The sequence below is a fragment of the Mobula birostris genome, chromosome X (genome assembly GCF_030028105.1).
Source record: "Mobula birostris isolate sMobBir1 chromosome X, sMobBir1.hap1, whole genome shotgun sequence".
NCBI classification, from domain to species: Eukaryota; Metazoa; Chordata; class Chondrichthyes; order Myliobatiformes; family Myliobatidae; genus Mobula; species Mobula birostris.
Genome location: NC_092402.1, coordinates 39,600,182 through 39,624,597, shown reverse-complemented (window position 1 = coordinate 39,624,597; position 24,416 = coordinate 39,600,182). Strand labels below are relative to the sequence as shown.

At 42.1% G+C, this 24,416-nt stretch overlaps 1 protein-coding gene across 10 annotated transcripts in view; it reads right to left on the bottom strand.

Moving 5' to 3' along the window:
* The window catches only part of LOC140191727 (breast cancer type 1 susceptibility protein homolog), a 200,395-nt gene that overhangs the window by 97,220 nt on the left and 78,759 nt on the right, over positions 1–24,416 (bottom strand). For 3 of the 10 annotated variants that reach the window (XM_072249412.1, XM_072249413.1, XM_072249414.1), the window contains 3 exons: positions 16,357–16,430; positions 14,247–14,307; positions 13,707–14,011 (listed from right to left, as the gene is read on the bottom strand). In XM_072249412.1, the coding sequence (XP_072105513.1) occupies positions 13,866–14,011; positions 14,247–14,307; positions 16,357–16,430 (281 nt within the window). In that variant the 3' untranslated portion in view covers positions 13,707–13,865. The other 7 variants (XM_072249421.1, XM_072249418.1, XM_072249416.1 and 4 more) reach the window with 6 other exon arrangements.

Genomic DNA, 24,416 nt, shown 5'->3' with positions numbered 1-24,416 from the left:
AGGTGACAGAATTTTGTGCAGGAGAACAATACCTCTAGTTTCTAAGTAAATACGCAAAAAGAAAGCTCTAGCCCCCAGGTTGAGATTCTAAATTGGAGTAAGGCCAATACTAATAGTATCAGAAGTGATCTGGCAAGCATGCATTGGGACAGGCTGTTTTCTGAAAAAGGTGCACTTGGTAAGCAGGCAGCCTTCAAAAGCAAAAGCTTGTATGTGCCTCTCAGAATAAAATGTAAAGATAACAAGTGTAGAAAACCTTGGTTTTTCTAGCGATATTGAGGCTCCGGTTCAGAGAAAAAGCGGTCCACAGCAGGTATAGGTGGGTAGAAATAAATGAGATGCTTACGGAGTATAAAAATGCAAGAGATTACTCAAGAAATCAGAAAGGCAAAAAGAAGGCATGAAGTTGCTGCAGCAAATAAAGATAAAGGAGAATCCCAAGGGATTCTATAGATATGTTAAGAGCAAAATGATTGCAAAAGGACACAATTGATCCTCAGGAAGACCAGAATGGTAATCCATATATGGAGCCAGAAAAGATGGGGAGATCTTAAAAGGATTTTTTGCATCTGTATTTAGTCTGGAGAAGTGAGGTAAAGCAGCATCAACTTCATGGACCCTGTATAGATTAGAGGTGGTGTTGTTTCCTAACCTGAGGAAAATCAGGGTGGATAATTCCCCAGGGCTGACAAGGCATTCCCTCGGACACTGCGGGAGATAAGTGCAGAAACTGACAGGGCCCTAGCAGAGATATTTAAATCATCCTCAGCAACAAGACAGGGACGAGAGGATTGGAGGATAGCTAATTTGTTCTGCTGTTTCTAGATGTACAAAGGCTGTTGTAAATCCAGTCAAGAAGAAAAGAAGAGCTTACAAAAGGTTCAAAAAACTAGGTAATGATGGAGATCTAGAAGATTATAAGGCTAGCAGGAAGGAGCTTAAGAATGAAATTAGGAGAGCCAGAAGGGACCATTAGAAGGCTTGGCAGACAGGATTAAGGAAAACCCCAAGGCATTCTACAAGTATGTGAACAGCAAGAGGATAAGACATGAGAGAATAGGACCAATCAAGTGTGACAGTGGAAAAGTGTGTATGGAACCGGAGGAAATAGCAGAGGTACTTAATGAATACTTCTGTAGTGAATACTGAAGCAAAACGGATCTTGGCAATTGTAGGGATGACTTGCAGCAGACTGAAAAGCTTGAGCATGTAGATATTAAGGAAGAGGATGTGCTGGAGCTTTTGGAAAGCATCAAGTTGGATAAGTCACCGGGACCGGACTGGATATACCCCAGGCTACTGTGGGAAGCGAGGAGGGAGATTGCTGAGCCTCTGGTGATGATCTTTGCATCATCAATGAGGACGGGAGAGATTCCAGAGGATTGGAGGGTTGCGGATGTTGTTCCCTTATTCAAGAAAGGGAGTAGGGATAGCCCAGGAAATTATATGCCAGTGTGTCTTACTTCAATGGTTGGTAAGTTGATGGAGAAGATCCTAAGAGGAAGGATTTATGAACATTTGGGGAGGCATAATATGATTAGAAATAGTCTGCATAGCTTTGTCAAAGGCAGATTGTGCCTTACAAGCCTGATTGAATTTTGAGGATGTGACTAAACACATTGAAGGTAGAGTCATAGATGTAGTTAGTGTATATGAATTTTAGCAAGGCATTTGATAAGGTACTCCATGCAAGGCTTATTGAGAAAGTAAGGAGGCATGGGATCCAAGGGGACACTGCTTTGTGGATCCAGAACTGGTTTGCCCACAGAAGGCAAAGAGTGGTTGTAGACAGGTCATATTCTGCATGGAGGCCGGTGACCAGTGGTATGCCTCAGGGATCTGTTCTGGGACCCCTACTCTTTGTGATTTTTATAAATGCCCTGGATGAGGAAGTGGAGGGATGGGTTAGTAAATTTGCTGATGACACAAAGGTTGGGGGTGTTGTGGATAGTGTGGAGGGCTGTCAGAGGTTACAGCGGGACATTGATAGGATGCAAAACTGGGCTAAGAAGTGGCAAATGGAGCTCAACCCAGTTAAGTGTGAGATGGTTCACTTTGGTAGGTCAAATATAGTATTAATGGCAAGACTCTTGACAGTGTGGAGGATTAGAGGGATCTTGGGGTCCAAGTCCACAGCAGATTCAAAGCTGCTGCGCAGGTTGGCTCTGTGGTTAAGAAGGCATACGGTGCATTGGCCTTCATCAATCGTGGGATTGAGTTCAAGAGCTGAGAGGTAATATTGCAGCTATATAGGACCTTGGTCAGACCCCACTTGAAATACTGTGCTCAATTTTGGTCGCCTCCCTACAGGAAGGACGTGGAAACCATAGAAAGGGTGCAAAGCAGATTTACAAGGATGTTGCCTGGATTGCGGAACACGCCTTATGAGAATAGGTTGAGTGAACTCGGCCTTTTCTCCTTGGAATGACGGAGGATGAGAGGTGACCCGATAGAGGTGTACAAGATAATGAGAGCCATTGATCGTGTGGATAGTGGGAGGCTTTTTCCCAGGGCTGAAATAGCTAGCACGAGGGAGGCATTGTTTTAAGGTGCTTGGGAATAGGTACAGAGGAGATGTCAGGGGTAAGTTGTCATATTTTTGAAAAAAAACAACGCAGAGAGTGGTGAGTGCGTGGAATGGGCTGCCGGCAGCGGTGGTGGAGGCGGAAACGATAGGGTCTTTTAAGAGTCTCCTGGATGGATACATAGAGCTTAAAAAAATAGAGAGCTATGGGAAACCCTAGGTAGTTTTAAGGTAAGGACATGTTCAGCACAGCTTTATGGGCCAAAGGGCCTGTATTGTGCTGTATGTTTTCTATATTTAAAAAAGGCTCCAAACACAAACCAGGAAATTATAGCCCGGTGAGTCTGACATCAGTTGTGGGAAAGTTTTTGTAAAGTATTCTAAGGGACCAGATACGAGTATTTGGTAGACATGGACTAAGGCTAGTCAGCATGGCTTTGTGCGTGGTAGGTCATGTCTCACCAACATTATAGGGGAAGTTACCAGGAAAGTGGATGAAGGCAAGGCAGTGGATGTTGTCTACATAGACTTTAGCAAAGCACTTGATAAGGTCTCGCATGGGAGTTTGGTCAAGAAGGTTTAGTCATTCAACAGTCAAGCTGAGGTACTAAATTGCATTAGACATTGGCTTTGTGGAAGAAGCCAAAGAGTGGTAGTAGAGGGTTGCCTCACTGACTGGAGGCATATGACTTGTGGAGTGCCGCAGGGTTCTAAACTGGGTCCTTTGTTGCTTGTTATCTATATTAATGATCTGGATAATAATGTGGTCAACTGGATCAGCAAATTTGCAGATGACACTAAGACTGGGGGTGTAGTGGACACTGAGGAAGGCTATCATGGCTTGCAGAGGGAATCTACATCAGCTGAAAAAATAGGCTAAAAAATGACAGATGGAACTTCATGCAGACAGTGTGAGGTGTTGCACTTTGGTATGACCAACCAGGGTAGGTCTTAGTGCACGGCAGTGCACTGAGATGTGTGGTAGAACAAAGGGATCTCGGAATACAGGTCCATAATTCATTGAAAGTAGTGGCACGAGTAGATAGGATCATAAAGAAAGCTTTTGGCACATTGGCATTTATAAATCAGTGTATTGGGTACAGGAGGTGGTATTTTACAGTGGTATGCAAAAGTTTGGGCACCCCTGTCAAAATTTCTGTTACTGTGAATAGCTAAGCAAGTAAAAGATGACCTGATTTCCAAAAGGCACAAAGTTAAAGATGACACATTTAATATTTTAAGCAAGATTACTTTTTAATTTCCATCTTTTACACTTTCAAAATAGCAAAAAAGGAAAAGGGCCCGAAGCAAAAGTTTGGGCACCCTGCATGGTCAGTACTTATTAACACCCGCTTTGGCAAGTATCACAGCTTGCAAATGCTTTCTGTCACCAGCAAAGAGTCTTTCAATTCTTGTTTGGGGGATTTTCGCCCATTCTTCCTTGCAAAAGGCTTCTAGTTCTGTGAGATTCTTGGGTCGTCTTCCATGCACGGCTCTTTTGAGGTCTATCCACAGATTTTCGATGATGTTTCGATCGAGGGACTGTGAGGGCCACGGCAAAACCTTCAGCTTGTGCCTCTTCAGTAGTCCACTGTGGATTTTGAGGTGTGTTTAGGTTCATTATCCTGTTGTAGAAGCTATCCGCTTTTCATCTTCGGCTTTCTTACAGTGTGTGATGTTTGCTTCCAGAATTTGCTGGTATCTAATTGAATTCATTCTTCCCTCTACCAGTGAAATGTTCCCTGTGCCACTGGCTGCAACACAAGCCCAAAGCATGATTGATCCACCCCCCCCATGCTTAACAGTTGGAGAAGTGCTTTTTTCATGAAATTCTGCACCTTTTTTTCTCCGAACATACCTTTGCTCATTGCAGCCAAAAAGTTCTATTTTAACTTCATCAGTCCACAGGACTTGTTTCCAAAATGCATCAGGCTTGTTTAGATGTTCCTTTGCAAACTTCTGCCACTGAATTTGTGGTGAGGATGCAGGAAAGGTTTTCTTCTGATGACTCTTCCATGAAGGTCATATTTGTACAGGTGTCGCTGCACAGTAGAACTGTGCACCACCACTCCAGAGTCTGTTAAATCTTCCTGAAGGTCTTTTGCAGTCAAACGGGGGTTTTGATTTGCCTTTCTAGCAATCCTACAAGCAGTTTTGGAAAGTTTTCTTGGTCTTCCCGACCTCAACTTGATCTCCACTGTTCCTGTTAACTGCCATTTTTTAATTACATTACGAACTGAGGAAACAGCTACCTTAAAATGCTTTGCTAGCTTCATATAGCCTTCTCCTGCTTTGTGGGCATCATTTATTTTCATTTTCAGAGTGCTAGGCAGCTGCTTAGAGGAGCCCATGGTTACTGATTGTTGGAACAAGGTTTGAGGAGTCAGGGTATTTATAAAGTTTTGAAATTTGCATCACCTGGCCTTTCCTAACAATGACTGTGAACAAGCCATAGCCCTAACAGGCTAATTGAGGTCTGAGACCTTGGTAGAAGTTATCGAAGAGCTCAAATCTCTTGGGGTGCCCAAACTTTTGCATGGTGCTCCTTTCCTTTTATTCACTCTAAAATTGCACAAAACAAAAATAATACACTAATCTTGCTTAAAATGTTGAAAAGAATGTTTCATCTTTAACTTTATGAGTTTTGGAGATCAGTTCATCTTCTACTCACTTAACTATTCACAGTAACAGAAATTTTGACCGGGGTGTCCAAACCTTTGCATGCCACTGTATGTTGAAGTTGTACTCGATATTGATTGTGCCTAACTTGGAATATTGTGTGCAACTTTGGTCACCTACCTACAGGAAAGATGTAAACAACATTGAAAGAGTAGAGAAAATTTACGAGGATGTTGCTGGGTCTGGAGGACCTGAGTTATAAGGAAAGATTAAATAGGTTAGGACTTTACTCCTTGGAAGGTAGAAGATTGAGAGGAGATTTGATAGAGGTATACAAAATTATGATGTGTATTGATGAGGTTAATGCAAGAAGACCTTTTCCACTGAGGTTGGGTGAGACTACAACGAGAAGTCATGGATTAAGGCTAAAAGGTAAGGAGTTTAAGGGCACATGAGGGGAAACTTCTTGACTCAGTGTGGAATGAGCTGCCAGCACAAGTGGTGCATGCAAGCTCAATTTCAACGTTTAAGAGAAATTTGGATAAGTACTATTGGAAAACATTTTAACTCTGTTTTCTAAGTGTTTATTTTAAGTGTGCTTTTATTCCGTATCAGGTGTTTATTCAGATGTTGACCATGCTTTTATTATGCATTAAGTGTCTGTTACTGAGTGCGTGGGATTACTGTGGTATTTGGGATGTAACCATTGAATGAAACCTGTGTACTTTTAACCCCTCGAGAAAAACGAATGTAGCCAAGTAAGAGAGATAAGAGTAATTGATTTATTAGTTAAAGTAAAAAACTTACAGCGGTACGCTAACCCAGAAGGGCTATAAAGAATGCTGTGTGAAAACGACAAATGGGCAGTCAGTGACAGACTTACACAGCCTAGTCCACTGTCTGTCTCAGCTTTACTTTGCAAATTAAAGTTTAAACATTTCTTGAAGAATCTTCGGCGCTTCCTTGTCATTTGTAAAACCACGACAAAACTGGCATAGTCGGGCAAGATTGGGAAGAGACCCATGGAAGAAGGAAACGGCAAATTGAGGGCGCTTCCCGGTCCCTGGGGGACCTCCACTGAGCTAACAGAATTCAGAGTGCACCCAAACAAAGGTAAGCGCTTTTTAGTGACAATTTGGACTAAGAATTCTGTTGGTTTTTGGGGAGATCTCGGGGACTCAGAAGTGTGAAACAACTGCCGAAGGGTCTCTCCGATTCAAAGAATCTGGCAGAATTGAGGGTTAAAAAGGAGGCTCGGAGGATTAATCAAGAACACTGCAGTGAGGGGGGTGAATATGAATAAAGTAATAAGAAGTTAAGTGAGAAAAATTCCACGTGGTGTTGGTAAGTCCCTGTGGATACCGCTTCGTACGAGACGAAGGTCTGAATGGACAGGGAAAGAAAGAAAAGAGAAAATCCTCATGAATACCACCTTAAGAAAAGTTAAGAGTCTGAATAGGTGAGGTGCAAAAAGGAGGTTCTGCGGATACCGCCCGAGAAGGGGGTCTGCACGGGCAGAACAGAATAGAAGATAAGGATAGCTTAAGTAGATAATTTAGACACGGGTGGAGACTGGAGACTGAGCAAGAAGTGGAAGGCAACTCGTTTATGACCATACTGTTCCGAACCACTGTTTTGGACGCAATGCCTCCGCAAGTTAAATCTAAATTGGAGGAAGTGGTCGGACTGATGTCAATGAACTCACAAGAATTTAGAGACCACGTAGTCCATGCGGTTGAGAAATATCGGAAAGACAAACAGAAGCTGATTGAGCAGCAGGAAGAGGTGCAAAGAAAGCTAATGCAAATGCAGCTTGAAGAACTCAAAAAGAAGGAAAAAGAGAAGGGAAAAAAGATGCTGCCAGTAGCACCCGATTTGAATGCAACCGTTGAAATGAATGAAACATCACTGTATGGAGGAACCGGTCGCACTGTCAGACAGGGGCCAGAAAACCCCATGCCAATAATAAAGATCTTTGGAGGAGCATTCCCACGAATGCCCTATCAGGAACAGAGTAAGTTTAAACAGCAGCCCAGACAGGACTGGAAATCCCAAGGAGGGGGACAGAGAGGTTATGGACCAAGAGGGCCAGTGAGGAGACAAGGGGAGAGATAGATAGAGAGACTGTGCTGGGAGTGTAACCAGCCAGGACACATGAGAAGAGACTGTCCACTCAGGTCATGGCCCGTCACGTACCAACAGGGACCGATGAGAAGGGAACCGCAGGTTAGCCAAGAACCAGCCCCCATAGGCTCAGGTGGACCCGTGAACCCCTATGCAAGATGCTAGGGGTGCCCAGAGAACCCAGGTGGGAAGGGACATTACCCAGTGATAACAAGGGAGGCGGAAGAAGAACCCATTGTTCAGGTTATGTTAGAAGGGCAATTGACACCCATGATGATAGACACTGGAGCTACGTATACCTGTGCACAGCCACAGTATGCCCTTCACCTTCCCACGTCAGGAAAATTTATTAAGACTGTAGGGTTCTCGGGGAAAACACAGTTAACACAATATACAGCTCCAGTACAGTTGGGGATGGGCAGTAAAAGAATAGTTCTGCCAGTATTAGTGTCCAAAGGAACCCTGATTAATTTGCTAGGCAGAGATGCACTATTAAAACTAGAATTAAAATTAGAATGCACTAGAAATGGGTTGAGTGTGGAAAGAGCGAATACTCAGTTACTAGTACGGGAAATCAAGAAAGCTAATGTTTTCTGGATAGGAGACATAGAAGATCAGATCTGGGAAACCTGAGAAAAATGGAAAAAGGGCGTGCAGGCCATATTGCCCAAGGCGGAAGTGCCTAAGTCTGAGTTACATTACACAGTAATTTTTGACGAGACTCAGAGTAAGGAGTTAGAGGAGAGATGGCACGAGGGGCCATGTACCTGGCAGCACCTAAGAGGAGAGGCTATAATAATTGGAAAGCAAGGGGCAGCCCTACAAGTCAGGTGGAATACCTTCTTGGAGAAATGGTATAGAATACTGGAGGCTGTGCCCCACGTAACATTGCTGGAGAATGAAGGATACCAGTCTAGAGACCTAGGACCCTTAGTAAAACGCGCTGGAACCGTAATGGTTTGGAGGAAAACCATGCAGGAGGTATGGGCATCGGGAGACAACAACTACATGAAAATAATGGTAGATATAGATATGACAGGAACTATAAAGGAGGTCGAAGTAATTCCTCAGCTGCACATGTCACTATTGGAAAAGGAGAAAGGTCAGGGAAAAGATAACAGGCTGGATAGGTTACCATCTATTCTGTGGTCGCAACATGACACGGACGTAGGGAGAATAAAAACAGCAAGTCCGGTAGAAATAAAACTGAAAAGGGGAGCAGTTCCACCTTGGAGACCACAATACCCTCTAAGGTCAGAAGCAGAGGAGGGAATAGTGCCCACAATACAGGGGTTGCTCGAAGTAGGCATACTTAAGAGGATAGATAGTCCGTGTAATACTCCGCTGTTGCCAGTCTTAAAAGTGGACAAATCCAAATGGAGACTGGTACATGATTTACGAGCAGTAAATGAGGTAGTGGGGGACTGGCCAGCCGTAGTCCCCAACCCCCACGCACTTTTGACTAACGTTCCGCCAGAATCAAGCTATTTTTCAGTGATTGATTTGTGTTCGGCTTTCTTCAGCATTCCCCGGCCGATCAGTGTCAGTATTTATTTGCATTTACATACAGAGGTAACAAGTATACCTATACAAGAATGCCGCAAGGATTTAAGCACTCACCGCACATTTTTAATCAAGTATTAAAGGCAGACTTAGAGGGTATACAATTGGAAAGTACATTAATACAGTATGTGGATGATTTGTTAATTTGCTCCGAAAGTGAGGAGCAGTGTGAACAGGATACCGTAACACTTTTAGAAAGGCTGGTGTATGGAGGACATAAAGTATCCAAAAAGAAGTTGCAATTCTGTAAGCAACAGGTAGAATACCTAGGTAGGGTAATCTCCAAGGGAATGAAGGCGATAGCGCCGAGTCAAATTGAGGCAATAGCTAAAGCTCCTAAACCCCAGACAGTAAAGCAGATGATGACGTTTTTAGGATTAACAGGATACAGTTTAGATTGGATTGGGGAATTTGCTGAAATTGGAATGCCATTAAGGAAAATAATGAAGGAGGCAGGACATACAAGTTTGAAAAGTGGCTTACAGTGGAACGAGGAGGCGGAAATAGCGTTTAATACTATTAAACAGGAATTGCAGTCAGCTCCAGCGTTAGCTTTGCCTGACTATGAAAAGGACTTTCATTTGTATGTGTCTAACCGGCAGGAAGGCTATGTTGCAGCGGTTCTAACACAAGAGACAGGCACAGGAAAAGCAAAACAACCTATAGCATACTATAGTGCGAAATTGGATGAAGTGGCTCAGGGGTACCCACCCTCTTATCAGGGACTAGCAGCATTATACTATGCCTATGAAAAGGCATCATCCATGACCATGGGCTACCCTGTGATCCTGTACACACACCACAAGGTAACAGAGTTACTGGAAAGAGGTAAATTTCTGTTGACACCAGCCAGAATAACAGCATATCAGATGTTATTGACATTTCCAGAGATGTACTACCAGTAGTATCGCTGATTACGTCCCCTTGGGTCATGAAGGAGAACCCCATGACTGTGTAAGGGAAACAATGGCATTTGCCAAATTAAGAGCAGATTTACAATCCGAACCATTAGAAGAGGAAGATAAAAAGGTTTTGTTTGTAGATGGTTCCTGTTATAGGGATTATGATGGAAATCATGCAGGTTTCTCAGTAGTGCAGCAGGATCAGACAAGTTTTAAGACTTTCAGAATGGAAGCTTGCCCCCAACCGTGTTCCGCCCAATTAGCCGAAATCAAAGCCCTGACAGCAGCGTGCGAAATGATGGAAGGTGAGAAAGTAGACATTTATACTGATTTGGCATATGCACATGGAATGTGTCATTTGTTTGGGGCAGTGTGGAAACAGAGAGAATTTAAGAAGAGTAATGGAGATCCCATACAGCACTGTCAGCAAGTTTTAGATATAATAACAGCAATGATGAAATCCAAAACGCTGGCTATAGTGAAATGTCAGGCACATAAAAAAGGAAACGATGTAATAACCAAGGGAAATCAAGCTGCAGACGAAGCAGCCCGGAAAGCATCTGGATGTATGTCGGCCTTCATTGAATACAATGATTGAAATACAAGGTAAGGCAACTTTGGCAGAGCAGACAATGTGGAGACAAAGGGGCCAAGCAGAGCCCAGACGGCCTGTGGAGACGGAGGACAGTTTATTGGTAGCACCCACCCCGTTGTTGACTATCCTGATTTCAGAAGCGCATGGGATGGATCATTGTGCAAGGGGGGAAGTAATAAGGAAAATAAAAAAGGACGGTTTTTGGTCGCCTTATTTACAGGCTTCAGTAGACCATGTGCTGTCGCAGTGCGAGGTATGTGCACAGAATAATGTTCGGAAAGGAATTACAACCCCAATAGGTCATATACCCATGCCCGAAGGGCTAATTAAACATTTAGTAATTGACTAAGTAGACATGATAAGGACAGTAAGAGGGAAAAGATACGTTAGTAGTAATTGACAGATTCAGTACATGGGTAGAAGCGGAACCTTCGAAAGATCAAGGGGCAGGAACAGTGGTAAAATTCCTGACAAACGAGGTGATCCCAAGATTTGGAATACCTACAGAAGTCAGCTCAGACAATGGTTCAGCGTTTATCCAAAAAGTGGTCAAATTAGTATTGCAAGCACTAAGAACAAAGCAGAGGTTTGGATGCGTGTATCACCCTCAGTCGCAGGGCACGGTGGAAAGAATTAACGGGACTCTAAAAACCAAACTGAATAAAATTTGTGTGGGTACTAAACTCAATTGGATTGACGCGCTGCCGTTAGCGTTAATGAGTTACCGCATGCAGACTAATCGAATGACATGTCTAACACCGCATGAAATGCTAACTGGTAGGCCCATGCCAGTGCCCCAGTGGACAGGACCATATAAAGGGCCTAGCTTGGAACAACTGGAAGTAGAACTAAAACAATACATGCAGCAACTAACCATGATACATTAGTCTATCTATGCACAGGAGAAACGGAAAGAGCCAGAGATTGTGCAAAGGGAAGGACCAATCAAGCCAGGAGATCAGGTCTATGTGCGAGCTTTTCGAAGAAAGTGGAATGAACCAAGAAGGGAAGGGCCTTTTACGGTAACCAAGGCGTCACCCACCACAGTTCAAATAGAGGGACGTTCCACCTGGTACCATCTCAATCACTGCACCAGAGCAGTCCCGCAGGTACAGTCAGGTGTGGAGCCCGAGGTAAGTGAAGAGGAACGGATAGCAGGGGACAGACAAGAAGAACAAGAAGTTGTCACTGTACCACAGGAGTTTGATCAGACCATAAGGGAAATTTTTGGGTTTGAGAACCGGTCTGATGACCCAAAGGATGAGGTTGTGGATAGTAGCACTCCTTCAGACAGTGAGGATGACTTGGGAGTGACCAGTCTTGCCCCTTGGGATGATACACCCACAAACCCCTGTACGGACTTGGAAACCATTAATTTGGCCGATATGGCATAGGAATGTTAGGACTCTGCAAACCTCAAAAGAAAGGAGTAAGCGGAGCGCAACAGTTACCTCTTTGCAGTGGCAACAGACACGTACTAGCCAGTGGTACCAATGGGCACAATACACAGCAGGAATGATGGAGAGACAGAATTGTTATCTGTGCTCCAGGGCGAAGCCCTTGCAACACGTAGCCCCCATGCCTTATAACTCCTCCACCTGCACGCAATGGCAAAAGGAGTGGAGGGGGCAGTGTGCGTGGCACTGTCCAAGTGTAGTCAAGACTTGCAGCACGGGAATTTGTAGCAGGATGGATCCTTGTTATCAGAAATGTATTGATAACACCCCATATTGCCCTTATTGGTGTATGCTATCCCAAGCCTCCTCGCAATTCGATCGAAACGTGCTCGCCCATAAATGTAATTACAGCAGACCTTGGGCCATTACTAAAAGAAGTCAGATCCTCATAGTGGGAAAACTGATAATGCAGGATCATTTGAATTATGAATGCTTTACACGGATAGGTGCTTTTTCGGTTGGCCATTTTAGGGGTACCTGCACCCAGACTTGGGATGTAACCCCAGGCCAAAGAAACATAGTAGGTACCCCTCCACCCGAAGATGCGTTGGATGTCCAGAACATTCCATTAGCGGATACTTGGTGGTTGTGCGGAATGGAAGGCGGCCTGAGATCCATGATTCCTCTTAGTTGGACAGGTACATATACACGGGTTATGCTGATTCAAGAAGTTGTAGTATCCCGAAGTACAATTTGACGCTCCGAAGCAGCAGACACTGCGGTGGAAGAGGCGAAAATATGAACCTGATCCAACGATCCGAATTGACAGTATAGGACAGCCGAGAGATATACCTAACGAGTTTAAGGCAAAAAACGAGATTGCTGCTGGCTGGGAAGCGATTATACCTAAAATAGGGGTTAGCAAAAACGTTGAGTGGATAAATTATATATATTATAATCAACAGAGATTCATTAATTACACCGATGATGCGCTGGAGGCACTAGGGCAACAGCTAGATGCAACTAGTAGAGTGGCGTGGCAGAATATACAGGTATTAGACTGGCTGTTGGCAGAAAAAGGAGGAGTTTGTGTAATGTTTGGAGAACAGTGCTGTACTTTTATACCAAATAACACTAGTCCGGAGGGATCATTTACCAGAGCAATGAACAAATTAAAAAGTCTGAGAAGAGAAGTTAGACAGAATGCAGGGTTCGGACATCAGTTATTTTACTGGTTAGATAGTAAACTAGGGGGATGGGGAGCACGGCTAATCAAGATAGCGATAACTGTAGGTATTGTATTCGTAAGCTGTGCGATTGTTTTGTGCTGTTTTCTTCCGTGTCTCAAGTCTCTTATAGTGCTGGCCACAACAAAACGCTTTCCGATGCTCCTGGAAATTGCTGAATCAAGCCCAGTGGAAAGAGAAATACCGATAATGTACTGTTACAGCTTACACAACATGCAAGATGTACAGGAGGGAAATGATAATGTGGCAGTAGACTGTAAAGGCTCCTGAGTCTTTTTTCCTGTCTGACACGAAGGGGCAGGTTTTTGGCTCAGTGGCCTAGGAAGGTAGGGAGAGAACACTTCGAGTTCTAAGCACAAGAAATTATAGTTTGACCCAGATTTGGGATTAAATTCTGGAGTTTATTTGAGCTTTTGTGTGTGTACTCGAAGTTTCCTCTCTCTATGTGAGACTTTGTAAGTCTCAAAGGAGGGATTATATTGGAAAACATTTTAACTCTGTTTTCTAAGTGTTTATTTTAAGTGTGCTTTTATTCCGTATCAGGTGTTTATTCAGATGTTGACCATGCCTTTATTATGCATTAAGTGTCTGTTACTGAGTGTGTGGGATTACTGTGGTATTTGGGATGTAACCATTGAATGAAACCTGTGTACTTTTAACCCCTCGAGAAAAACGAATGTAGCCAAGTAAGAGAGATAAGAGTAATTGATTTATTAGTTAAAGTAAAAAACTTACAGCGGTATGCTAACCCAGAAGGGCTATAAAGAATGCTGTGTGAAAACGACAAATGGGCAGTCAGTGACAGACTTACACAGCCTAGTCCACTGTCTGTCTCAGCTTTACTTTGCAAATTAAAGTTTAAACATTTCTTGAAGAATCTTCGGCGCTTCCTTGTCATTTGTAAAACCACGACAGTACATGGAAAGTAGGAGTATGGAGGGCTATGGCCCCAGTGCAGGTTGATGAGAGTAGGCAACTTGAATGGTTTCGGCATGGACTAGTTGGGCCGAAGGGCCCGCTTCTATGACTATGTCTCTTAACTGCAAAGCATCAATACAGTTCTTAGGGCCTGCAAACATATCAAACCTGGAAGAGTCTGAAACTGTTACATAGATACTGCAGAAAAAAATCCCAGAGTATTGTTGATTTGCATTATTTGTAAATAGTCATTACAGGGGTAGATTTGTTCCAATTAATGGATACCTATCAAAAGTCAAAAACTTTTGTCAGTGCTATAAAGATAGAAATAACTTAGATTTAACTCTAGAAACTCACCTTTGTAGTCCGTGTTTATTGGGTTAGCATCGGGTTGCACTACCACCACCTCGGTACAGTTCTAATAGAAAGGACAGATATGGGTTGATATAATACAATGGCTACAAAAATTATTACCCAAAAATTTCATTCATTTATAAGAGTAATAAAGTAACTGTTTAAATTTAAGGAAAATTTCTTAAACAGTACAGTACAATAATGGAATACAAGATATATACTTTCAAGAATTAGTCTTTGGCTGCATGTGTGAACATCAGCAACCAATTGTATTGAGCACACATTTGATTCCATTGACTTCAATGGAGCTGAATGTGTACTTCAATGCTCATGATCAAAGATGAATTTCTCAACAGCTTTGTATCAATAAATTTCTCTTCAATTATTACAGACACTTGCAGCATGTTTAAATTAATGTGCTATCAATCATACTAAAATATTACGAGATCTAATATTGTGCAATCTATTTGGAAATCCTGATGGTTCAGCATTTGGCTGCTGACACAAGATTTCTTGTGCTCCCCTGCAACTTACTGACTTCAATAAAGAACTTATTGTAATATTTGTGTGACATCGCAAAAATAACTAATTAAAAATGTGTTGGGGAGCAAATATCCACTGGTCTGGAAAATCCTCCAGTCAACTACCAATCTCCAGTACCACCATCACCAAGTATCAACCTACCAGTACTAATGAACAAGCTCCAAAACCTGGGCCTCTGTACCTCCCTCAGCAACTGGATCCTTGACTTTCTAATCAGAACACAGTCAGTGCAGATCAGAAATAATATCTCCTCATTGACAATCAATGCAGACACACCTCAAGGATGCATGTTTAGCCCACTGCTCTACTCTCTACACCCACAGCTTCATGGCTAGGCACAGCTCAAGTGTCATCTATAAATTCACCGATGACACAACTATTGTTGGTAGAATTTCAGATGGTGAGGAGACATACAGGAGTGAAATAGATCAGCTGGTTGAGTACTGTCGCAACATATAATTTAAGATGAAGGAATTGATTGTGTATTCAGAAAGGGGAAGTTGAAAAAACTCACACCAGTCCTCATCAAGGAATCAGTAGAAAGGATAAGCAGTTTTAAGTTCTTGGGTGTCCACAGTTCTGTAGATCTGCCCTGGGCCGAACATATTGATGCAGCTACAAAGAAGGCATGACAGCAGCTATATTGCATTAATAGGATGAGGAGAATTGGAGAGCATTTTAATTGGTTACATCACCAACTGGATGGGCCACTGCACAGGATTGGTAAAAAGCTGCAGAAAGTTGTAAACTAAGCGACTTCCATCATGGGCACTAGCCAGTCCAGTATCAAGAACATCTTCAAAAGGTGATGCCTCGAGAAGGTAGCATCCATTGTTAGAGGCACCTAGAACACACCCTTTTCGCTTTGCTACCATGAAGGTGGTGGTACAACAGCCTGAAGAGAGACTCAATGATTTAGGAGTGGCTTCTTCCCCTCTGCCAAATTTCTGAACTGACAATGAACTCATGAACACCATCTCACTATTTTAGCTCTTTTTGCACTACTTATTTGAATTATTTCATATTATTGTAATTTATTGGTTTTAATTATGTATTGCAATGTACTACTGCCACAAAACAGATTTCATGACCTATGCCAGTGATTCTGATTCAAGTTGCCTACTATGCTGGATTATTGCAGGTTTTAACTTACAGAATTTACACCCAACATGTGTACAAACAGAAATTTATTTAAAACTAGAACAAGAAACAAAATCAACTTGTGGCAACCTACTGTTTTGTCGTAATAAGTTCCATCTGTGAGTGTATGCTGGCTGCTTATGGGATTTATTTGTCACATTAGCATGCACAGAATTATGATGGAAGCAAGTGAACCTCAGACCTCTGGGAGTATCAAGGAGAGGCTGGTGCTACATAACTCTTCCAAGGGTTGAAGTAGGAACTTTTCATTAATGGTTTCTTCAAGTGTGAATAGATGGGAAATGTGGCTATATCTTGGTGAGAAGTATTCATATAACATTTAATAAGTTTTAGTTCCTTTATTTTACAAACTTATTTTTCTTCTTTTTTAATATAAAGTATTAAGAGTGAAATATTTTCTTATACTTACAGGGCTATAGGAGAATAAACAAGGCTCCTTAATTATTGAGGCACCACAGAGTTCTATCATCCATTCTAGCTGATCTATAAGATAAATCAATAGCCACCAGGTAATATCTACATTTCAGTAATATCAAGACCACATTTTAACTTATAGCACAATTCAAAATTAATTTGTTCAATTCCCAACCTCGGCTGTTCACAAAATAATTGTGGAATAAATTTTATGCCTAGAGTATTTGATTTTATGCAGACATTGGACATTGCCATTAATCCTCAGCACCATGGAGAACAACCATCTATAGGTTACTTAAACAAAATCTTAAAATTTTGTACAATATCTGGCTTGAACTACAATATGTAGAATTATCAGCACTTTATTCTTTCCTTGTGCATGTTCTCTCCCATTGGTCATTCTTAGAAGCTGTATGAACACTTTCCAATTTTCTTTCCATTAATTTTAATGAGCAAAAGAGGTTGTCTACCTGAAATTTTACTAACCACATTAAATACTGCACTGGGAATTAAAAGAAAATTATCCTTTTTTATCTATAGGAAAAGTGCACTTTAATACACTGGAGGTGATATATTAGCTATAATTCAAAATTTACAGCAAAATATAGGAGCTGAAGGTGGTTGTTCCAATAATCTCAGTCGATCTTCAGCTGTCTCATTAAACCTGATTTTAATTCCCCATATCCTTTTCAAATACTTATCAGTTTACTTTTAAAAAGCTTGATCCTGCTCGTTAATGTAAATAGTCTCACAAAGGATACCAGGCCATGTGGAGTCAAGCAGCAGAACTCAGACTTGCTGAGATTCCTCAGCCTTACACTTGGAGAAAAGAAAACTATTCCCACTTAGATTTTGTGGCAAATTTAAATCTGGAACAAGACCAACTCTTGCTAATGCATATTTCAGGCTTATAGATGAGGTAAAAGAAGATAGGTAACATTGGAGTAAAAATGATCATTGATAGATAATTACTTCTATGTTATAGTTGTTGACGTCCCCAAAGAGAGGAATTTAAAAGAGTAAACATCTATCTTAGCAAGGGAAGGCTTTAGTAGCTGTCAGAATTTTTAGGGCCATACCTCCTCAACATACCATTGGAGTATTGACTTTCTATAAAGTGCCATGGCAAGATAGGGCAGCATGGTAGCGTAGTGGTTAGCACAACATTTTACAGTACCAGCAACTCGGGTTCAATCCTCGTCATTGCCTGTAAGGGGTTTGTACGTTTTCGCTGTCATCTCTTGGGTTTCCTCCCACAGTCCAAAGTCATTCCAGTTGGTAGATTAATTGGTCGTTGCAAATTGTCCAGTGATTAGGTTAGGATTAGAGTGTGGAATAGGCCCTTCCTTGAGCCATGCTGCCCAGCAATCCCCTGATTTATCTCAATAAATAAATAATATCTATCCCATTGATTACTCACAAAATAATTGCCTGGTCTATTGATGCCCTTCAGAGAAGTGAGTGCACAGCCACTTTTCAATTCAGATCTGTATAGAACTATAATATGATTGTTTCTTAACTGCTTCCACGGTTCAGGGGCACTTGGGAAATGCTTTGCCAGCAAAGTCCACATCCCAGGAATTTAAAACTTCTAACTTTATTCCTCATGATAATCCACAAGTTTTCAATTTGTAAATAACTGTAAAAGTTAAAAAGTGGTTGTCAATGTCATAACTCAACCAAGAATATCCATTCTGTTAACTTTGTTTGAATTGGTAAAGTTTTTTTCCTGGACAGTCCTGGCTTGCATCCATTAAATTTTAAGATAAACAGAGATGATCCTGAGGGTTTGGCAGTGGATTTGGAGATGATATTACCTCCTTTAGAAGAAATTAGAAGAAGCAATTGCTGTTTAAAATTAAGGGATTACCTACTTGAGAGATGAAGCAAGCTCCCCCCAGAAATTTACAAATCTTAGGAATTCTCTTCCTCAAAAGGATGAAGTAGAATCTTTGAATATTCTTAAATCAACGGTAGCTAATATGTGAAGGATTACTGGAAGTCGGCAAAAATGTCAAGCTGAGGTGGCAACCAGATCAAACATGGCATAATTGAAGAGAATAAGAGAGGGGTGCAGAGTGCCCCATTCTTATTTCAGCTTAGTGAACCAGAGAGGGTTTTAAACAATCCAAGTAGTTTTGTGGTCATAACTGATGACTACTTTGTATATACATACAATTTCAGATTAATAACCAAATTAAATTCTGCAACTCATGTGACAGAACTTGAACTCATTCTGATGAAATGTCTGTGACCCAAACTGTTAACTGTTTCTTTCTTCACTCGTTACCTAACCTGCTAAACATTTCTAGAATTTTTCTATTTCTCCCACACCACTTTTTCAGCATCTATTTTTTTTTTTTTACTTTTTGATCAAGTCTATGCCAACGCCAGGAAGATTGGACTAAAGCTGGATATTTAGTGGAATTCAAACAAAATGAATCTGTAAAACCCTGTTGAAATTTTTCTCTAGAAAAACACAGGAGGAAAAAAAAGTAATTGTTTTTATAACTGTTCATCAGCATGCAATAAACAAGGATCTTTCGAGTAGATAGCACATGCTACAGGGGATGAATTAAAGGTGGAATACATCAACATATTCAAGTTGAACTTCATTGCTTAAATTCTGCTCCATTGCAGTTCTGAAACAGAATTTCAAAAGTGGAACCCCATGTATGCATGTTACAATATGTTGCATAAAACCAGTAATTTCAATCATGAAAGTACAAAAACAAATAAATTATTAATTACATCCAGTAGCTTCCTATGTATTAATGGTTTTTAAAATTCTTCTTTCATTCTTGCATGTGTTTAAGACAACACCGAACTATTAATCTACTTAGTCCCATCAACCTGCATCCAGACCATAGCACTCCATAACCGCTCCCCCATCCGTAATTTCTCTCAAATGTTGAAATCGAACCCACACTTTCTGCTGGCAGCTTGCTCCACACTCTCACTACTGAGTGAAGATGCTCCCCCTCAAGGTCCCCTTAAATATTTCACCTTTCATTTTTAACCCATGACCTCTAGTTCTGGTCTCACCCGTCTTCAGTGGAAAAAAACAAAATACCCCTCAAAAATTTGGATAACTGTCATTCTTCCCTCATTCTCCTATGCAAGAGGGAATAAAATGCTAACTTATTCAACTTTTATCTATACCCGAGGTCAAGTCCTAACAACATCCTTGTAAATGTTCTCCACAATTTTTTAACAGACAAGGCAGAAGAAAAAAATAAAACTTCAATGACATTTATTAAAATACATTAGCTAGTGATGTAGTTCTTATGTTAAAAAATTAATCTAAATATCAGATGGTGCAAGCTGAATCATCTGCAGCTCAACATCAGTAAGACAAAGGAGATGGTGATGGACTTTAGGACGACTAAGTTTGCACTGCTCCCTGTTACTATTGATGGTGAGGACATGGATTTGGTGAGGACCTACAAGTACCTGAGACTGCACCTGGATGACAGACTTGAGTGAAGCACCAACACAGAGGCTGTGTACAAGAAGGGTCAGAGTTGTAAACACAAAATAATCTGCAGATGCTGTTGTCAAAGGAACACTCACAATGCGCTGGAGGAACTCAGCAGGTCAGTCAGCATCAGTTGAAAAGATTAGTCAACATTTCGGGCCGAAACCCTTCGTCAGGACTGACGGAAGAACTTTGGGGAGGGTTTGAAGAATGCTGGTAGTTGAAAAAAGCAGTAATTTTAAAGACAAAGCGGTGGGGAAGGGGAAGCAGGGAGGTGATTGGCAGGAGAACAATGCGAAGTAGTAGAAGGAGGCGGAACTATGAGGGAGGTGATGTAAAATAGGGACAGAGGAAGGGAGGGGGAGGAAATTACCAGAAGTTGGAGAATTCTATGTTCATACCAAGGGGCTGGAGACTACCTAGACGGTATATGAGGTGTTGCTCCTCCAACCTGAGTTTAGCCTCAACATGGCAGTAGAGGAGGCCATGTATGGACATATCTGAATGGGAATGGGAAGCAGAGTTGAAGCGGGTGGCTACCGGGAGATTCTGTCTGTTGTGGCGGACGGAGTGGAGGTGCTCGACGAAGCGGTCCCCCAATCTGCGTCGGGTTTCATCGATGCAGAGGAGGCTGCACCGGGAGCACCGGATGCAATAGATGACCTCTTCAGATTCGCAAGTGAAGTGTTGCCTCACCTGGTAGGACTGTTTGGGGCCCTGAATGGTGGCAAGAGAGGAGGTGTAGGGACAGGTGTAGCACTTACGCTTACAGGGATAATTGCTGGGTGGGAGATCCATGGGGATGGACGTGCGGATAAGTGAGTCGCGGAGGGATCAATCCCTGCGGAAAGCGGAGAGGGAAAGATGTGCTTAGTGGTGGGGTCCTGTTGAAGGTGGCGGAAGTTGCGGAAGATAATGTGCTGGATCCAGAGGCTGGTGGGGTGGTAGGTGAGGACAAGGGGAACTCTGTCCCTGTTGTGGTGGCGGGAAGATGGGGTGAGGGCCGAAGTGCGGAAAATGGAGGAGATGCGGGTGAGGGCATCATTGATCACTGTAGAAGGGAAACCACGATCCTTAAAGAAAGAGGACATTTGAGATGTCCTGGAACGGAAAGCCTCATCCTGGGAGAAGATGCGGCAGAGACGGAGGAACTGGGAATAGGGAATGGCATTTTTGCATGTGGCGGGGTGGGAAGAGGTATAGTCGAGGTAGTTATGAGAGTCAGTGGGCTTGTAGAAGATGTCAGTGGACAGTCTGCCTCCAGAGATGGAGACCGAGACATCGAGAAAGGGGAGAGAAGTGTCAGAGATAGACCAAGTGAATTTGAGGGCTGGGTGGAAGTTTGAAGTAAAGTCGATGAAATTGACGAGCTCAGCATGGGTGCAGGAAGCAGCACCAATGTAGTCGTCAGAGTTGCCTCTATATCCTGAGGAGACCGAGGTCCTTTGAAGTACGCAGGCTTCTCCTTCACATGTTCTACCAGTCTGTTATCACCAGTCCTCTACATGGTGGTGTGCTGGGGCAATGGCATCAACACAGGTGATGTCAACAGGCTCAATAAACTGATTAGAAAAACTGGACACACTGGAGGCTGTGGTAGAACAAATGATCCTATGGAAGATCCTGGCAATTCTGGACAATACTTGCATGGCACCTTAGCTGAACAGAGGCGCCTTTCAGTAATAGACTAAGACAACTGCGCTGCTTCAAAGAGCGCTATATGAGCTTATTCTTACCCTCAGCCATGAGGCTCTATAATGAGTCAACTTACAGCAGTGTAAGTGATCAACCCCACCTGTTAGTCTGTTTGAGGCAACTTATTTTTTTAATTCTTTTTAGCTTTTCTTCTAATATTTGTACATCTGTGCACTTGTAATGCTACTGTGACACTGTAATTTCCTTCAAGATCAATAAAATATCTATCTAATATTTTGCCTAACTTTTCAGAACTCAAATGTAATAACTCAAAATTGCAATTTATGGTAACAATCCTGAACTGTGCTGTGTGAAGCAGCAATGATGGACTGTGCCAGAATTCCCAAACTGATTTTTCTTTGTGTTGTTTCATTGACAAGTATATTCATCATTTACTATCAATGCTTCATTAGAAAATCAGTTCAATAAGAATAACATGAAAATTTAGACAAGCTAAGTCTACAGGCAGCACAGGGTATTTAATGATATAACAGCTAAAAAGAGTGTAGTTATGTCAGAAAGCTTATACTTTATTAGATACACCTGCTCATTAATGCAAATGTCAAATCAGCCAATCATGTGGCAGCAAATCAATGACTAAAAGCACAGACACGGTCAAGAGGTTTAGTTGTTGTTCAGACCAATCAGAATGGGAAAGAAATGCGATCTAAGTGCCGTTGACCCTGAAATGATTGTTGGTGCCAGATGGGTTAGTTTAAGTATCTCAGAAATCGTTGATCTCTTGGGATTTTTTCTAGAGTTTATAGAGAATGGTGAGCAGTTCTGTTGGTAAAAATACCTTGTTAATGAGAGATCTGAGGAGAATGGCCAGACTGGCTCAAGCTGCCAAAAAGGTGACAGCAGCTCAGATAAACACACATTACAACAGCAGTGTGCAGAGGAGCATCTCTGTTTGCACAACACATGGATGGGTTACAGCAGAAGACACCAGGTTTGACTCCTGTACCTAATAAAATGGCCAGTGTATATTATGATAATGTAGCTTGTATGGTGTGCTGGTGAAATAGGGTTATGGAATAAATGGGGGAGGGGAGGAGCAGAAAGAGGGGAAGTCATCTTGCTCTGAAGTTGATTATAATATTAGAAGCCTATAAGGCCAGTTGTAACCTAGGTCATGTTCTGCAATCTGAAAAATAGAAGAAAAAGGCTCATGCAATAGTTATTGGGGAAACCAAGCAAATCCATTTCCATATCAGACAGTCACTGTTTCTGACCAATTTTTTCTTTTAGCTTTATTCATTATAGCAAATACGTCCTAACACCCATACTCTGCAAGAACTAGAGTTATTAGTTGCACAGTCTAAAATTGCCACTCCAATTTGACACTGACACAGTGACTTCAATGAAAAAAACTGTAATTGCTTGCTTGTGAGCTGATCAAAGTTATCTTCATATATCTTGCTCCTGTCAGATTTTCACCATTAATGTCAAAAGTCACTCTCTATTGGCATTTAACACACATGGAATTCAGTCCAGGGAATTACGACAAAATCTATTTGAAGGTTGCCACAAAATGGCAACAATGACATCAACGCAGCAAAAATAAATTCCTTGGAGTGTTTGATCCATAACTTGTCAAAGGTGAATAAGGTGGATTAAAAGGCAAATGAGATACTTTCTTTTTAGTTGAAAAATATAAAAACATGGATATTATATTCGAACTGTATACATTATAGACCAGCGGTCCCCAACCACCAAGCCGCAGACCGGTACCGGGCCGCAAAGCATGCGCTACCAGGCCGCCAGGAAAGGATATGATTTGGCGATATGAGTCAGCTGCACCTTTCCTCGTTCCCTGTCACGCCCACTGTTGAGCCATTACGCACGCAAGGTCATTACCCACGCGTCATGCTTTTCAGCGCGGGAAAGAGATCAACCCCTCAAGCTTGCAAATGACGGCAGGCTGAAAAGTATGTTTGACATAATATCTCTGCCGGCATTCTGGATCAAAGTCAAGGCTAACAATCCTGAGATAGCCATGAAAGCACTGAAAACGTTGCTTTCATTTCCAACATATTTCTGTAATGAATGCAACGAAAACTAAATTGCAGAATAGACTGGACATAAGGAACCCCATTCGAGTATCGGTGTCTCCCAGCACCCCTCGATGGGACCGTATTGTTGCAGGAAAACAAGCCCAGGGCTCCCACTGATTCAGCGATATTGGTGTGTTGCAATGATTTTATATGTTCATACAGGGAAAATATGTGCTGCGTGTTTAATATCCAAACGATACTTAAAATGTTATGATGCTATTGACTTATATAACCATATAACAATTACAGCACGGAAACAGGCCATCTCTCCCCTTCTAGTCCGTGCCAAACGCTACTCTCACCTAGTCCCACTGACCTGCACTCAGCCCATAACCCTCCATTCCTTTCCTGTCCATATACCTATCCAATTTTTCTTTAAATGATCATATCGAACCTGCCTCTACCACTTCTACTGGAAGTTTGTTCAACACTTACTTCAAGCTCCCCTGTCCCTCCCCGATAATTGACTTAACACTACATTCATGCGAGGAAAATATGCGCTGTGTGTTTAATATTAAATTCGTTAGATAAACCCTTTTAGAAACGAAATTGAGTGTATTAGCTAATTATCATCTATATTCCAGTCGTGATTAACACCCCCCCCAAACAGAATTGCCAAAAACAATTTGTAGAAAAAAATCGTACCCGCATGCGCAAGTTACGTATGCGCGCGGGTGCCCGCGCAAGGCTTCATGGTCATTGTAGTCTTTTTTGGGGTAAACCCAGTGTATTTGACTGCTACTCTTGTCCGTACCACCACCACCACCCCCCCAGCCCCCAAGTCGGCCGGTCCGCAAGAATATTGTCAATATGAAACCAGTCCGC